The sequence below is a fragment of the Cryptomeria japonica genome, chromosome 5 (assembly GCF_030272615.1).
Source record: "Cryptomeria japonica chromosome 5, Sugi_1.0, whole genome shotgun sequence".
Taxonomy (NCBI): Eukaryota; Viridiplantae; Streptophyta; class Pinopsida; order Cupressales; family Cupressaceae; genus Cryptomeria; species Cryptomeria japonica.
Genome location: NC_081409.1, coordinates 649,452,209 through 649,470,153, shown reverse-complemented (window position 1 = coordinate 649,470,153; position 17,945 = coordinate 649,452,209). Strand labels below are relative to the sequence as shown.

General features: G+C 36.4%; 1 protein-coding gene across 5 annotated transcripts in view; it reads left to right on the top strand.

Moving 5' to 3' along the window:
- LOC131078135 (truncated transcription factor CAULIFLOWER D) overlaps positions 1-17,945 on the top strand; it is a 96,844-nt gene that overhangs the window by 9,677 nt on the left and 69,222 nt on the right. For 4 of the 5 annotated variants that reach the window (XM_058015826.2, XM_058015812.2, XM_058015836.2 and 1 more), the window contains exon 2: positions 15,593-15,671. In XM_058015826.2, the coding sequence (XP_057871809.2) occupies positions 15,593-15,671 (79 nt within the window). The remainder of the gene's footprint in view (positions 1-15,592; positions 15,672-17,945) is intronic. The other variant, XM_058015821.2, reaches the window with a different exon arrangement.

Below are 17,945 nucleotides of genomic sequence, written 5' to 3'. Positions count from 1 at the left end.
ATGTCTTTGATTCTATTTTTATAGCTCCCACAAAATATATTAAGGGTGCTTAACATGAATGTGTAGCATCATAAATTGTAACCCTGTACAATTTACACTACCTTTTGTGCCCTTGCCTTAGTGTGACCATTTTTGTTCTCATCCAAGTCTATTTCCAACCTTTTACCTCAAAACTGATGTCATCTATTCACATGGTGGTCTAAACCTTTGTGTTGGGCTATGTGCACCATATCCCTGGCTTGTTCATTGTGTTTTGGGTAGACAATGGCACCTGCAACGCCCTTGTCCTAGGAAAGTAGTGCCCGGGGTGCACTTGTCCTCCCAAACCAGGCCCAAATTTGAATATCCCAATGCACATTTTTACTGCTTGTTGGTTTTAGATCACAATATCTTAATTTGACCGTTGCAGGGTGGCCTAATTAGGGAAATACCTTGAGGACCCTATACAAGATCATTCTTCTTGTTCATTTTTACATCTACATCTTTTCATCACAAGTATCCATCATCAAGTGTTCATTGAGCATCGAGGTGACATTTCATCCCGATGCAGGAGCATCCCCGATCTCTGAGCAATCTTGCATTAACCAAAAATATTTCCTTTCAGTTTAGTTTTGGTTTAGTTCAGTATGCAGTTTTATGTGTTCTTACCGGTTGGTATCAGTAGTTGCTTTCTTTTCTTTGCAGATCCTATTTTCAGTTTCTAGGCTGGTTCATGTGCTTAATTCCAGATTTTCAGTCCATTTGGATTCTTTTCCAGTCAGTTATCGCTCTTGGTTGACTGTTTTTGGGTTCCGAGACCATTCTTGTGCTTACCAGTTAACTTTCCTTCATTACTGCAGCTGTTCTTGGCATGTGGATCTATTTTGGGTCTTGTGCAATGTTCTTTGGCGTGTGGCCGACCTTCTTGCTGAACCGCACTTCTTGGTTGTTATTTTCCTGAAGGATTTCTTTAATTCTTAGGGCTGACCTAGTTACACGTTTCATTTTCCAGCATTGGTAAATGTAATCTTATGAGGCCGACCCAGATATGTTCCGGAGGGTATTTATATAGCATTATGTAATCATTTGTAGGGGTAGAGGAATTAGAATTGAGTATAAGGATTGCGATTCACATTTAGTCATCTGGTTGATTCTTAGAGTCCCGGTTGGATTGTATCTGTCTTGAAGCCTGCATGTAACTGGCTAACTAACAGATGTTTTGAGATGATTATATGATGATAACTGTTTGGTTACCGAAAATTCTAAGGTAATAATATGATCTTCTATAATCTTGTTATGTTTTCTTGTTGCTTTCGTTGTGTTACTCTTGCTGCAAAGTCTGTCAATTCTCTTTTGAGGGTTTCATCGGTTATGGCTGCATTAAGTGGTATTAGAGCTGGTTATGAACCGGTTAGTGGAAGAGTTGTTTGCGAACCTTGAGGTGTTCCTTTGGGTGGACAGATTGCCGATTGGAGGCAGGTTGCGTGTGTGTTCAATAGATTGCCGATTGGAGGTAGGTTGCGCATGTGTTCAATAGATCACCGAGGAGAGGCAACTGAAATCGGTAGTCAGATCGCCGAGTTGAGGTAGTTCACCAGAGCGGAAGAGGAGATGCCGCCTAGAAGGACAAACCCTCGGAGGGTAAAGCAGATGATGGAGGACTTCAAGAATGAAGTGAGGAACGAAATACGAAACGTATTGGCTAGTTTGTGGAGGAACCCTGAATCTAAGGATGAGTATGAAGAAGTCAGTGAAGAGCTTGAAGCAGAAGAAGCTGAAGAACCGGAAGATGGAAGAGAGGAAAGATTCTTGAGAGCAGTGGCACAAGCGAGCAAAGTTCATAAAGTGGAAGTTTCAAACTTTTCTAGAACGCTGAACCCAGAGGATCTGATCGATTGGATTGGAGAGTTGGACGACTACTTTGAGTTCAAGGATGTCAAGGACCCGCAAAGAGTCTTGTTGGCACATACTAAGTTGAAAGGGCATGCTGCCTTATTCTGGAAAGAATTGCAGAAAGATAGAGTGGAGAATGGTGAAATGAAAATCACTCGGTGGAGACAAATGGCTGCAAGATTGAAGGCCAAGTTCATACCAGGAGACTATAAGATGGAATTGTTCAAGAAGTTGCAGAACCTGAAATAGAGAAACATGACTATGAAAGAGTACTCTGAGGCATTCTACAAGGTGATGATTAGATCTGGACATAGAGAGATGGATAGAGAAAAGGTGGCGAGGTACATAAATGAACTTGCATTTAACATTCAAGATGAGATGAGTATGTTGAAGGTTTCCACAGTGTAAGAAGCTTACTTGTATGCTTTGGAGGATGAGGAGAAGATGAGAAGAAGACAACCGAATAGAGGAAAGGAGAGATTCAAGGGACAAATGAGTACAGAGAAGCAAAATGTTGAGGAGGAATCAAAACCTAAGTGAAGTAAAGAAAAGAAACAAAAAACATAAAGGAAAGGTATTGGCAATGCCGATAAAGAATTTCCTGGCAAATGTTTCAAGTGTGGAGAAACCGGACATAGATTTTAAGAATGTAAGCAGGGAATGGAAAAAAGTTGTGTGGCAAATGAGGAATCGGAAAGTGAAGTTACTAGACTTGACTGTATACTAGAGCAAGGAGAATTCCTTATAAGAAGAGTCATGATGGAGGAGAGCAGTGAGGATACCGGACCTCCTTTGAGAAAGAGTTTTTCGGACTGTGTGCAAATTGAGTGGTAAGTTTTGCAAGGTTATTATGGACAGTGGAAGTACTGACAATTTGGTATCTGAAGAGATGGTAGTGAAGCTTGGATTGAAAAGGCTTGAGCATTCTTTTCCTTACAAGGTAAGTTGATGACAAGATGTTCAAAAGATAGAAATAAAGGAATAGTGTTTGGTGAATTTCAATATTGGGCCTTTTAGAGATGAAGTTTTTTGTGATGTTGTATCTATGAGTGCTTGTCATGACTTGTTGGGAAGACCTTGGCAATTTGATAGAGGAGCTATTTATGACTGTAGAAGAAACCTAGTCACTATTGAGAAGGATGGGTAGAAGTTTACATTGACTTATTTGAAGGAGAAAGAGAAGGAGGTGAATAATATGAGTCTTGAAAAAGGTTGCAGTACTGAGAAACCGGTTGCAGAGGTAATGCTGGAAGGTGACACGAGTTTGCAGAAAGATTTGATAAATAAACCTGATGGACAGATAGAACCGGATGATAGAGAACTTATGGTGAGAAACCGGATGAAGTCTTCTGGCAGAAACAAATTAGAGTTGCAGAAGAAAGAGAGCAATAGACAAATACAATGTGCAGATTTGTAGCAAAGGAAGAAAGACAGAGAGTCAGAGGTTAGAGAAGCAGGTTGAGGACCAGAGGAGCTAAAGAAGAGGTTGGTAGATAAGGAAGATGTTTGGATCGAAAATGAGCATGGGGTATTGAAGCAATCACCGGTTAGGAGGGACCTCAAAGAGATCAATCCGGACCGGTCAGCAAGAATAACACAACGGAAACACAATGATATGATAGAGGCAATGCAGAATAAATTGTTTTATTTCATGAAAATTGATTACAACAAACACGTAACAAACGGGTTACACCATAACCGGCTCACAAGCCTGGTGGGACATACAGAATAGGTCACAACCGGGACCTTGAATCTTAAGATCTATCTTCTACGCTCAGGCAAGCTACTTGATTCTTCGATCGATTCCATTCCAATGCGCAATTATAATTATATATATGATCTTAAGATCTATCTTCTACGCTCAACCTAGCTACTTGATTCTTTGATTGATTCCATTCCAATGCGCAATTATAATTATATATACAATCCAAAGGAGCCAGTCGGCCCAAAAAGGGATCAAAATCCAAAGAACAAGACCTAACGTGTAAAGTCAACAAGGTCAGCCTCTGCTAAGAGATTCCTCCTGAAAATCCAAAGAATGAAGTGTAGAATGCAAGAAAAGGTCGGCCACACACCAAGGAACATCAGAATCAATGTCGAAGGCTCCGTAAGATTCAGAAGGTGTTCTGGTAGATCACCAAAAATAGGTCCAGGCAACTGGTAACAAGAAACTGTCAACCAGTAACAGGAAACTGTCAAGGAAACCGAAAGCGATATCTTGCCATAAAATGATCCAAATGCGATATGGTTTGGAAATAAGAAAGATGATCAAGTCTTGAAGTAGAATCCAACTCGACAGGATCCGGTGAGCCAAAACCAGTGCACACACAAAGAAAAGTTGAAACTGCAAACAAAAAGAAAAACAGAATGAAAATATTTTTGGTTGATGCAAGATTTCTATGAACCGGGGATACTCCTGCATCAGACATTTGGGGTTATTGAAAAAATGAGCCTCTCACTTTGTTGGGGTTAGAGGAAAACCAAGGCGGTTTACCTCTGCCAAATAAATCGAAGATGAATCTTCAACTGGTTTGTCTTTCCACTTCACAGGATACTCCTTATACTGATTGCTTTGGGTACTACACCCAATCCTACTTTCCAAAATTTCTTCAATCTGATCCGGTTCCTTGTGGGGAAACCGTTTCTCCAAGTCTGCAATACTGTCCTCACTGAATTCTGGTTCATGATACTCATGAATATCTACAATGTTAAACACAGGTGAAATACTCAAATTATCCGGCAACTCCACTTCATATGCATTTCCAGAATTGAACTTCCTCAAAATCCTGCAAGGTCCAAATTTTTTCATCTGCAATTTGTTATAAGTTCCAACTGGGAATCTCTCTTTTCTCAGATATACCATCACTTTGTCGCCAACTTCAAATTCCTTATGTCCGCTCTTCTCATCTGCCTTCTCCTTGTATTTGTTGTTCATGTCTTCCAAATGCTTCTTAACCTGAATATGCAAGGCTGCCATGTAATCTGCAAAGTCTTCTGCTTCTGAACTTCTTCGGTCTTCACTGCTAACATCTCAATTTTGATATACCTCTAGGATGCACTTCGGTAACAATCTCAAAAGGTGTTCTTCCGGTACTCCTATTTACTGAATTATTGTAGGCAGACTTTGCTTGTGGAAGGATCAAATCCCAGCTTCCGGTTAACTACTTCTATCTGTCCATCAGTCTGTGCGTGAAAAGTAAAACTGAACTTCAAATTTGTCTTCATCTTCTTTCAAAGTGTTCTCCCAAAATAGCCAATAAACTTAGTGTCTCTGTTTGAAACTATGCTCTTAGTTAATCCATGCAATCTCACTACTTCCTTGAAAAATAAGTTTGCGACATGCAATGCATTTGATGTATTCTTACAAGGTATGAAATGAGCCATCTTCGAGAATCTATCCACTACCACAAATATAGAATCATTCCCTCTTGGTGTTTTAGACAATCCAAGTGCAACATCCACGCTTATATCCTCCCAAGGTCTTACATGTACTGTCAAAGGTATATACAATACCACATTCTGACTACTACCCTTTGCAACTTGACAAAATCTACAACTTTGCACATATCTCTTAACATCCTTACGAATCTGGGGCCAAAAGTACTTCTCACTCACCAATGCTATTGTTTGGTCAATGCCAAAATGTCCAGCTAATCCTCCACTATGTTTCTCCTTTATCAGATTCTCCCTCGCATAATTCTTCGGTATGCACAACTGAACTCCTATGAATAAAATCTCATCCTGAATGAAGTAATCCAACCACTTGCTTCTATCTACCATAACTGGTTCTCTACATGCTTTCCAAGGTTCTGCAAAATCCGGGTCATCATCATACAACGTCTTCAATTCTTCAAATCCTAATACTGTCACTCTCATCTCTGTCAGCAAATTCCTTCTCCTACTCAATGCATCAGCAACTTTGTTAGATTTTCCACTTATATGCTTCAACACAAAGGTGTAACTCTGCAAGACTTTTATCCATCTAATATGTCTCTGATTCAACTTACTCTGACTGTTCAAATACTGCAAAGCTTGATGATCTGTATACAACACAAACTCCTTAGGCAACATGTAATGTCTCCACTTCTTCAAGGCTTGAACTATGGCATAAAATTCCTGATCATACATTGAACATCTCCGCCGTGCATCATTCAATTTCTCACTGAAATAGGCTACTGCTCTCCCTTCCTGACTCAAGACTGCTCCTATTGCTGTTCCACTTGCATTACAATCCACTTGAAATACTTTATTATAATCCGGTAAAGTTATGACAGGCTGCTCAGTCACTTTTTGCTTCAAGTTGTCCATCCATTCTCCCATTGCTCTACTTTGTGATATTGCTTGCTTGACCCTTTTCATAACTTGTTCATCTAGTGATTAAGTAACTGGTTTAATGGCTTCTGAAGACTTGGTCACCTTGATTAGTACAATGGTAAGCTGCTCAACCTGTGCTTTGAACTTATCCTTTTTAACCTTGTCTTCATCATACGTAGCAACAACAACATCTAAAGCTGATTGAATGTCCCCTCAAGTTGAATCATGAGTCTGTTTGCCCAATTCAATCCTGTTAATGATGTAATTTGATTTTTGAATCCGATCAATATCTTTATCAAGGGGTAGAATGGCAATTTTTGTTAGGAACCGGGAAGGACAACTGAGAGGGGGGGGGGGGGGGGGTGAATCAGTTGTCAATAAATTATAACCCAAAACTAATTATTCCAACTTAAAACTCAATTCTGGAAAAATAGATTAACAGTTATATTAATACCTGTATAACTTAATGCATGAAACAAAAAGCAAAACACATCAACAACACTTGACAAAAAGATTTTGACGTGGAAACCCTGTAAGGGGAAAAACCACGGTGGGAAAACTTACCCACAATCAGATGATACTACTGCAGATAGTAAGTGAATACAATAAGGGGTCTGCAGATGCAGAAAGGCCAATTGCCTAGAGCTCACTACTCAATCACAAAATAGGAGTCACACTGACTACAATTGGATGGTTAAATCCAATAACAATGTACTGCTTCAGTATAGCATCTGCAATGCTGGATTTAGTACCGGTTTAAGCTCTGACCATGAGTGCTGAACACCTTCATAACCTTTCCTTCAACCTTCAGATAATATCTGCGTGATTCGCACAAGGATCTGCTTATTTTTTGCTTTTCATAATGATATTCAATATTCACACACACTCATACATCTTACAATTATTTATACAAAACCTAAGACCTCATGATTAGGTTGGCTCCCTAAAGATATTACATTTATAAAATAAGTCTTGATGTAATACAATATGTTGGTCTTAATACATTTACACATTATCCAATCAATAAACCATTTCCAAAACGTGTCGTGCTGATCTGGAACATGATATTTTGTACCGGTCCATAACCTAGACCTATCTGCTGGTTAAGGCAGATATGTCAACCCGATTAGTCCAATAAGAAAAACACCAAATGTAAACATTTAATCCATGTCTTCGACATAACCAAATTATCTCCAGATGATAACAAGTCATCATCAACTTCTTGAGCTACCGGTGACTATGCATAAGCCAATATCCATACCGGGACCACAATGTGCCGGTTCAACATCAAATCAATATAACCAAAGTGTCAAATCAACAATTTAGACCTCTAGAAAGATAAGTGTTGACATCAATGACAAAACTAATGCAACACATGACGAAGTCATCCATAATACCAAGAATTTCAGCATACTTATTGTTATTATGAGGATTCGGTTACTTCTGAGAGGGGGGGGGGTGAATCAGTAGTAAAATAATTCTGCAATATTTCAAAAAACTGTACCGGTAGCTACTCAAACATTCTGGTTAGCAGATTTACCAAACCATTCACTCAAGTGTTCATCAACATGCAAACATAGTAAAAATGCTCAAACCAATAATGCAACTACCATATGAACACAAAGATTTTTCACGTAGAAACCCAAAAGGGAAAAACCACGATGGGAATTAACACCCACAAAATATTTGCACTCTTTCGAAATGCACCCGGTTAAAGGCCTAGCTTGGTTAGGAGCTTTACGATATGCCCGGTTAAGAGCATACCCTATTAGGAGTCACTTGGTTAAGGGATTTACCTCAGCCCTGTTAGGAATAACCTTGTTAGAGGATTTTAAACTCAAGCTAATGAGCCACCCGGTGAAGGGATTTACAACATAAGACCTGTTAGGATCTACCCAATTAAGGGATTTCAAACTGCTGTAACTGTTAGGGAAAAATAGGGCAAATGATTTTATCACAGCACTTCCTTGCTTGCTAGTATAGATCCTTCAATCTCAGCTCAACCTCTTCTACACACATACAGACACTTCAATCTGGTTCGGCAACACCACCTCAAATCACTGACACACAGTCTCTTCTCTAACTAACCCTAAATATATTTTTTAGTAAGGTTGGCTACATAACCCTAACTACATTCAAAATACAATGAATTTACATTACATATTATTACTGATCATTGCAGATCATTACAACAAATTTCTAGAGAGTTTCCACCATTGAATGATCACAGCACATCACCACACATTGATTTGATAAGCAATCAAACCCTTGTCACATTCTACTAAGCACTTTATTGTTTCCCAAGAAATTCGATCCTTGTACATGCTCAAACACCATCTTATCACTACACATGGATTCTGACATGTAATCACTAAGTTATGAACATGATAAGATCCACTGCCAAACCAAAAATCATTACCGGTTAAAGATCTGTTACCGGTATACATTCTCCTTCACAAAGTTTATGATAGTCAATCATAACTTACTCAATATATTGAATTTGTTGATGCGGTTGCAATCACAGACTCAAGCCAATGTCATAAACATATGTTCCAAACCGCAACGTCTAACTCTTCACAGATCATCCGTACCGGTGTCTTGATCATCACACTGTTCATGTTTACTTTGTTTACAATAACTTAGCAGTTTTGTTGTCTAACACATTCGTCTACCGGTTAGGCTATACCGATAGGTCGAGATGTCTTAGATGACTCAACAAACATGGTTGCCATCAATGACAATACAAATAAAGTCATCAAACAACTTACAACTATATCATCATCATCTAGCCAACAATCTCCATCAACTTTACAAGTTATGCCAACAATAATTTTACTGGTCGTCTTCTCATCTCATCATCATCTCCATATGCCAATAATCTCTCCATCATTATCTTCATCAGTTATGCCAACACTTATTTCTTTGTGATCTTGGGCTTAGGACGGACAAGCTGATTGAGATCAAAATCATTAGGAGAAACGACTTGTTTCTTCCTCTTTGAAGCATTAGAGAATAACCATGGCAGCAAGGAGAAATCATCATCATCACCTGTGGGTAAAGCTTGAGAGGGAATCATAAATTCCTGAGCGGTAGGAGTCACAATGGGTGATATTGTAGTAACAACACTAGAAGGATTTTCAAGGGATGATCTAATCCAACCGACCTATGTCGATATCAGAATGATCTAATCCAACTGACCTATATGCCCTATACAATTTATCATGCCTTATGTCGGCTTACAAGGATTATTACAATATCAAATTACATGTTGGCTAGATAACATAAATGCATGAATATCAAAAACAATTGCCAATGTCGACCTCCAATACCGATAACCTTTTTCTAAACCATGTCGGCCTGCATTGCCGGTAACCAAAGAAATCCTTCTATCCTGTCGGTGCCGGTGCCGGTGTAGTGTCTGTGAAGTGCTTGCCGGTACACAACTGAACCAAAACATGAAGTCGAAACAAAATACCATGTTGGTATCAATGACAACATAATGAAACCAACCAATTGAGTGCCAATTGCCAACAATCTCCCCCTTTGGCAATGATGGCAACACTCATGTGAAAAATGTTGAAGGTTTCATCTGTCGGTTTCATCTTGCTTGCTCCCCTTGAGCTGAATATTCATTAATGCAAAATACTCCAGACTCCCATATCTCCATATCTCCATATCTCCCTCTAATGTATACAACTCCTATTCTTTTTCACATCTATATCACTCCCCCTTTGACATTAATGCCATCAAAAATTCTAAAAGGAATCTCAGATCCAAAAGAAACTGTACAATGAATATCCCAAAATAATCTTACTGAAGCTTAACAATTTTAAAATTTCCAGATAAACTTTCTCCAATAGCTCAAGATAAGTATCCCAACCAGCTTTGAAAGTGCTGAAAATAGATACAAGTACACTTAATATATGTGCAAATGACTCTTTCTCACTTTCCTTTGCTGGTGTGGGCTTTCCAACTATATCCATACATTCTTTCTTATGTACACTGAGTGAATCCAACCGGGGACTCACCAAGCCTCTCAGACTTCTGGCTCTTCTTATGATTTTGTCTCTTTCCTTCTCAAGAACAAAAATTTGGGCTTCCAAAATCAAAATTTGACCATCAATGGATGTAGTCAATGACGTCAATCCATCAAAAGAATTAGCTATATTTGCAATTTTCTCCTAAAATTATTTTATCTTCTTATCCACATTAACTGTAAGTATATTTGTGTTACAACATACCCTATGAATATTTGTACATTTCTTCAAAGAATTACCTATCAGTTTCAAGATTTGATCAGTCTTCTTCTTCTCAGATTCAATCACTTGATCAAATACAACTCTTTTAGCTTGAGTGAACCTCTCTAGTGCTTATCGGTTTGAAATCTGTTGTAAGGATTGAAAATCCTTTGAAATGTGCTCAGTAATTGTCTTAAGCTTGCAGAATGGGCTTGCTTCATTATCAATCTTGCACTTTGTGACTAGTTTGTGTAAAACAGTGATTGATTGATCAATAATCTCTTTATCTGTAGATCCCTCCTTTATTAATTTTTGCGTTGCCATCATCATGAGTTCAGTAGGACTCATCTCTGTAATGTTTTTCTTTACAACTTGCAAGGTGTTAATTGCCAACAATGATGGACCTACTACCGGTTCCCTGTTGGATTCCCCTTTCTTCTCCTCTGATGATTTGTTCTTTGTAGCTTCCTCACTTGCACCAGTGGCTTCGCCACTTGGTGCAGTCTTTGTAACTGTCGGTTCCCCTATAGGAACTGTAACCTTAACCTGTACATTTATATTTGGAGGACTGTTATCCTCAATATTAGTATCATGTACATCAACAACCTTTTCACTCTTTGTATTAGCCGGCATCTCAACATCTATTTGTACATTTGTATCTACCGAGGGCTTGATTTCCACTATCTTAACGTTTTTCAAAATTGAGGGTGAAGTACCCATAATCCCCTTTCCTTTTCCTTTAACCGGGGTGTCTGCAGTGTTTGTCTTTGATTCCGGTGAAGTTAAGAAACCTCTATTCTCTCCAAAGAACTTAACCCATGCCTTTTGAGTCTCCTTTATTATCTCATTTACCCTTCCTAGCATCAGACTGGTTATTCTATGTTTGCTATTAAAGAATTTTCTATCTGCTACCTCAAGTGGCCTTTCCATCTCCTCTGGAGCAATAGTAACACAAATAGATAACAACTCTTGAATTTTAATATGATTGTCTTCTTACATTGCTGACAGTCTTCTATCATCTAACATATTATATAACTCTGCCGGTATTTGGTTTTCAATTTCTATCAAGTCTTTCTTATAAATATCCAAGTATAATAATACTTCTTCCTTTACCTCTCTTTGTTCATCATCCTCTAAACAATCATAGTAAAAATGTTCATTCTTTAACATGCCATCCTTAGTTATTTCATCTAATAATTCTGTACAAGTTTTAGGTGGAACATTACCAGATTGAATAGTTGTACCCGTATCATTCTTCTTCTTCCTCTTTGCAGTACTGGATGCAGCTGAAGTGGTTACTTTTGGTGCTTGCTTCTGTGTCGGTATTTTGAATGTAACCTTCCTAACCGGTTGCTTTTTAGCTTCTACCTTTGTTTCCTCTGTTTTCTTTCTTATAACCCTCTTGAATGCCAAGGGTCTGTCATCCTCAGATTTAGACTCTGCTGTAACAGGCCTTCATCCAGTCTGATCAACTTCTTACCAGTGGTGTCCTTTACACTTTTGCTAATAGGGTCAAAGTGACTCGAAGCTGCCATAACAAATTCTGGATTTTGAGAAGACATGGGGAAAGTTACAACTGAATGGATACCACTATTGATGATGGACTCCATTTTGCAGTATGAAGGAGGCTTCTCAACTCTCCTAAGAAACTCAACTAGGTCAGCATGACCTATCTTAGTGTCTCTAATCTGGTCTATTTTTGATGAAACTGACGAAGGCGAGAAAAATAGATGTGGGTCTTGCTTCTTAAACTTCATTGCCTTCTTACTTGGGGATGCCTCTGTCATTTCTATAGTAACAACACTGTAACATGGAAAACACCAATCACTTTGCTTATTTGGAACTAAACAACTCTTGAACAAGATGCATTTGATGCCATTAGGGTTTCAAAAGCCCTACTTAAATTATGGTATTTCAAAAATAAATTTGGTCTATGAACCCTATTTATGTGTGTGCAATTGGCATAATTTGGGTCAATAGGCCCAATTACTCTATTTGGCAAAGTGTGGTTCACAGGTGTAGTTCGGGTTAATAGTTCCAAACTGCACCTTAGATAAAAGAAAGAATAGGTGTAGGTTTGACCTATAGGTCTGAACCACAATAATTGAGTGCATATCAAAACAAGGTGTAAGCCGGACCTATAGTTCCGCCATACACCTATTGGCAGTGGGTTAGCATCCCTCGTAGGGATTCGTGACATGGTTTAATAGCCTATTGTGGGTTCTATAAGTCTAGTGGTTGTATCGGGCATTGACAGGTCGATCTTTTGATGCAACGACAACCCTAGCTTGTAGCAAGTGGTATCAGAGATTGGTCATAGGTTCGAATCACGTAGGCTGCGGCGAGTGACACTGGGAGGGGGATTGTTGGTAGTGGGCCAACATCCCTCGTGGGGATTCGCGACATGGTTTAACAGCCTCCTGTGGATTCTATGTCTAGTGGTTGTATCGGGCATTGAGAGGTTGATCTTTTGGTGCAACGACAACCCTAGCTTGGAACAACACCAAAATGGGTGGATTAAATTGTAAGGTGGATATAAATCCACCATACATTTGAAAAGGAAGAACTCAAAACTTGGTGTAAGGTGGGTTTATAAACCCACCATACACCATGGCAAGATTGTTGGTGTAAGGCGGGTTGACAAACTTGCTATATATTATTGCATACATTCTTGGAAAGGATACAAGGTGCGGGTCAGGTTCGTAGACTCGCCATGCACCACTCAAAGGCTTAAGGTGCATGGCGGGCCTACGGCCCCGCCACACATCACTCAACATAACAATGACAAAGGGAGGTGGAGCGCGGGTTTGTGAAGAACTCCACCAAGTGCAAGAGTAATACAAAAAAGAAAATATTAAGATTGTGATGCTTGGGTTTATAGACCCGAGCAACACCACATTTGTGGTGCTGCTCGGACCTCTGAACCCGAACATCACCATTGATGATGCTAAACACTTTGGAAATGCAGTTCGAAAGGAGTGAATGTTTGGGTTGAAAATCCCGAACACCACTAATTTGAAAGCCATCAAGGAATAGGGTTTGGAAAACCCTAGCTAAACAAAGGGAAAATCATAGAAGAAAAACCAGGAAAAATACGAAGACTTACCCGGTATGAGTAAATAAATCCATGAACTCCATAGATGAATCAAACTCCCACGAACTTAGCTTAGCTCAAAATGGAAATTAGAAACAAAAAATGTAGAGGAACTAATCAGACTTTAATTTACAACTCCAATGCCATAAATAGATGCAAATCGGGTTTGTAAACCTTATTTGCACTTGTCAAGGAGCATTTCGGGTTTACAAACCCGATTTGCACCTTAGCGCAAAAAGGACACAGAGGTGCACCTCGGGCCTAGAAACCCGATTTGCACCTAGAGTTCAAAATTGGTGTAAATCAGGTTTATAGGTCTGATTGACACCTTGAACTTAGGTGGATAAGTAAAGGGATAAAAACTAAGAATGATCACACACGAGATGACGAAGTCATCTTGAAAAGCATGCATAGAGCTAGTAAACCACAAATAGGCCAAAAATTCGTAGGGTATCCCCAATTTCACTATGAAATCAAAATTGGGTATATATATATATCCAAAAATGAATTTATAGTTGAGCTAGCCAGCTACTAAGTTTTGTCCAATGAGGATAGATAATCGTCTTTGAGAAAAGCTTGTTTGAAGTTATGAAAATATAAGATTACATATCCATGTAGAATTATTTATAGGAAAGCTTGTCTTGGCTTTAATCACTTTAGTGATCTTCTTTAACATCATTGGTTCAATATAATAATGAACTAGTCATTATATTTTTGAAACAGGACATGAAAAAGTTTGGTTTAAATGATGTGCTTTATTACATCACACTAATAGAAATTCAGATCATCATATAGCTAAGACCATATTTCTGTAAACTCTTGGGAAAGAGATATAGATGTTTGAAAAGCCATTATAGATGCTCTTACCTATAATGAGATTGTATAATTCAAAAAGCTTAGATTTGGTAGCCATGATTTTTTTAATTTGATCACGTCTTTAAATTATGTTCTTGTTGGAAGTGTGCAACAAACCTTAGTGTTGTAAAAATTTGATACTTTTTTATATTTCAATTGAGAACTTGACTTCATTCTAAATGAAAAGTGTGACATCGTTATCATTTCCAAAGAGCTATAATTGAACATCATCATTAGGAATAGAGGGTCACATAACCTTTTATTTTCTTGGATTTTTTTATGTTATGCTATAAATATGTTTGAAGACAAAAGGAAGATTTTTATAAACATAATGTAAAATCTACCACTTAAAGTTTGAGCCATATATATCAGAGGGAACAATTTAAGGGTTGAAGAAATAGAACTCAATGGACTCATAGGAATTTCAAATCAATTTTCTAGAAGGGATTTTAGGAGTTTGTTCTTGTTAGCAAAGATAATTCAAAGGGAATTTGTTAGGAGAAGATATAGTAAAATTATTGTAATGTCTAATTTTATTGGAGTTTATATTGAATACCTCTTTATATTCAACTATTGGCCTAGTGATCATTTATACAAGTATATACATCATTGAATATTGATAAAATATTTTAGTCAAAGTTTTACATAATGTTTAATTTTACTTGAGCTTAGGTTTAATGTGTTTATATTGTAGCTAATTATTAGCCTAATGATCATTTAGACATGTAGATGCATCATTCAAGCTTGATACAATATGTAACATTATTCTTTAGTTTTCTAGACAAGATAAGGTTGTTAAAAGATTAAATAATGTCTCCAAATCCTATTATTAATTTTAGGGAAGGGCAATATATCAAGATAATTTCAAACTTTTAATATAGTGTTAGGAGATATATGGAATACCACATGACATTGACACAATCCATTGCAGTCACTTTAAATCCTAGCAATAATGCAAGGTTTGATATACCTATATATAATTGACCACTCATGTAACACATAGTATCTTATTTTTTAATTTTATTTTATGAAATAAAATACAATTATAATTAAATGTCATTCTATTTGTCTTAGAATTATATAAATGGTATCTTGTTTAAAGTATCATACTGAAATTTGATCATGGTTTGAGAAATTTTGTGGTATGAAAAATGTGTTAATTTATTCAATTATTATTGATTTTATGGAAACTTAAGTGACTGGATTTTTTTTGATAAAGCATGAACAGAATAATTGGGAAGTATCAAAATGGTTATGCTTCTACAGAAGACAAACCAAAAATACCAGATAATATAGAGGTATGGTTTGTACATTATTTATTATATTCATTGAGTTAATTTTATTGGTCATCAAGTGTCACATGATCTAGCTTATGAGGCTCATCACATATACATCATATTGTTTTTTTTTTTTATCAATATATCTATCTAACATTAATATAATTTGATGTAGAAGTATCTACTCTAGTGTAAGAGCAATCTTGAATCACTCAAAAAAATTGCACTTTACTTTTATTTTACTGTTTTATTTAATTTTGTTGGAGCTTATGATGAAACTTCTAAGATGTACGATTGTTAAAAATTTGAAAGGACCAAAAATTATCACTTACTATTTTTTGTTAGTCCACCTGTATAGAGATGTATGGACTTTAAAACATTTCCAATGGAAAAAATTTTAAAATTGAAAAAAATGTTGAAAAAATAGTTTGAAAGATATTAAAGTTGCATTTTCTCGGATAAAGTTTGAGAGTCAAATTTGAAGCACCTTGCTGTCTCGTAGAAGCTCAAAAAGTGGACAATGTCAATTTTGCGTTGTATATTTCTGCACGAGTTTTTCAACTATACATTGTAATACTAAATTATCAGATGCGTAAGTCAAAAGTTTTGACTCTAAGAAGATGTTCTACAAAATTTAAATTTAAAAAAAACAAATCTTACTTACTGCTGGGAACTGTGGACTCCTATTAAGGGGAGTTACACTCTTCGAAACATTTCAAGAAAGTTATTCGTTTCAATAAATAGATGAATAGATATTACAGAAGATAACTCCATTAGTGCAGATTACTGCTCTGAGTTGTAGAGTTTTCCTTGGCAGTTGATTGTCCTTGTAAGGAATCAAACCCATGGATGTAGAATTGGAATTTCTAAGTTTGTATTTTTATTTTATTAGTGAAAGAAAAAATGGGTTACATTCTTTCAAATATTTTCTTTGTTAATTCCTATTTTCACGTCGTGTGCGAGTGTTGTGTATTGTAGTCCTTTATCATCTTCTTTTGTACATGGTTGAGACATCGGATACAATTAAAGCTATATTTATATGTAATATTTTTTTATTTGTGATGGTGATAAGAATATGCCTCTAAAGCTACTATGATATATGAGTTTTCTGTTATTTCTCATTTTCTATCCGATTTAGAGTTTTGCATGTTACCTAAAGCTAGGTAGCATACCCCCAAAGATGTTGGACTATACTTTTTGAGCCTTTTCTATTAATTTTTTTTTGACCATTCTTCTTCATGCTAGATACTAGATTGGCTACATGTGTGAATTTCCTAAAATAAAAGATAACTTTAAATTAGAGTAATTTCTTAGATTATCTCCTTCTTAAATAAGCTTTCTCAATCAACATTTATTTAGAATTTGTAGGTCTCCGATATCACAAATGTTTCACAAATGATTATTTTTTTTTGTTATTTCAAGATTTTCATATGGGGGACGGTGAACGGGTTTTTTGGACATTTTTTTTCAGAATAGAGGACGGCTATATATGTGTTTGTGGAAATCTGAAATTTTATATATATTTATGAATTATATATTTATATAACATTGTAACACATAAACATTCATCATAGTAACATAAGAACATTTATAAATCAGAATCTAGATTCTAATTCTAAAATCATTAAATCAATGATCAATCATCTAATCATCATAGAACTAAGAACATAACATCAAACGAATCAAATAGAAGCATCATAGACATGGGATAGCATCATGATCAAATGAATCGATTGAGAGTTCAAATTTCAATTTCATACATTCATATATCGATATCATATTTCTTATGAATAATAATATCGCTTCTATTGATTAAAATAAAAATTTAATAATAAATATTGATATTAAAATTTAATATAATAATTTAATTTTTTTTTTTCAATAAAAGTGGATTATTCCACTAAACTTTTTTATTAATATTTTTTATTTTTTACACGGGATTCAAAGAGCATACTGGAGGAAAGAACCCTGGAAGAAAACCTCCGGTCACAGCTCATAAAATAAACCTATAGTATCTAACGGATTAGTTTATACACTAAGAGACTAAACTAGGTGCCATGAACAAATCTAGAGCTAGGAAATACATTAAAGGAATGATGTTTAAACTTGATCTATGATTTATTAGAGATTTTTTTTTGATCTTGTATTTTTACAAATTTCTTTATTAAATTTTGGAAGAAAAATTTCCAAAAAATCTTTGATTATATCTAATTTTTTAATGAAAATTTACCACGAGTGTTTTATTCTCAAAAAAATGTCCCATCTTTTAAAACACTATTGAGTGTGATTTTCAAC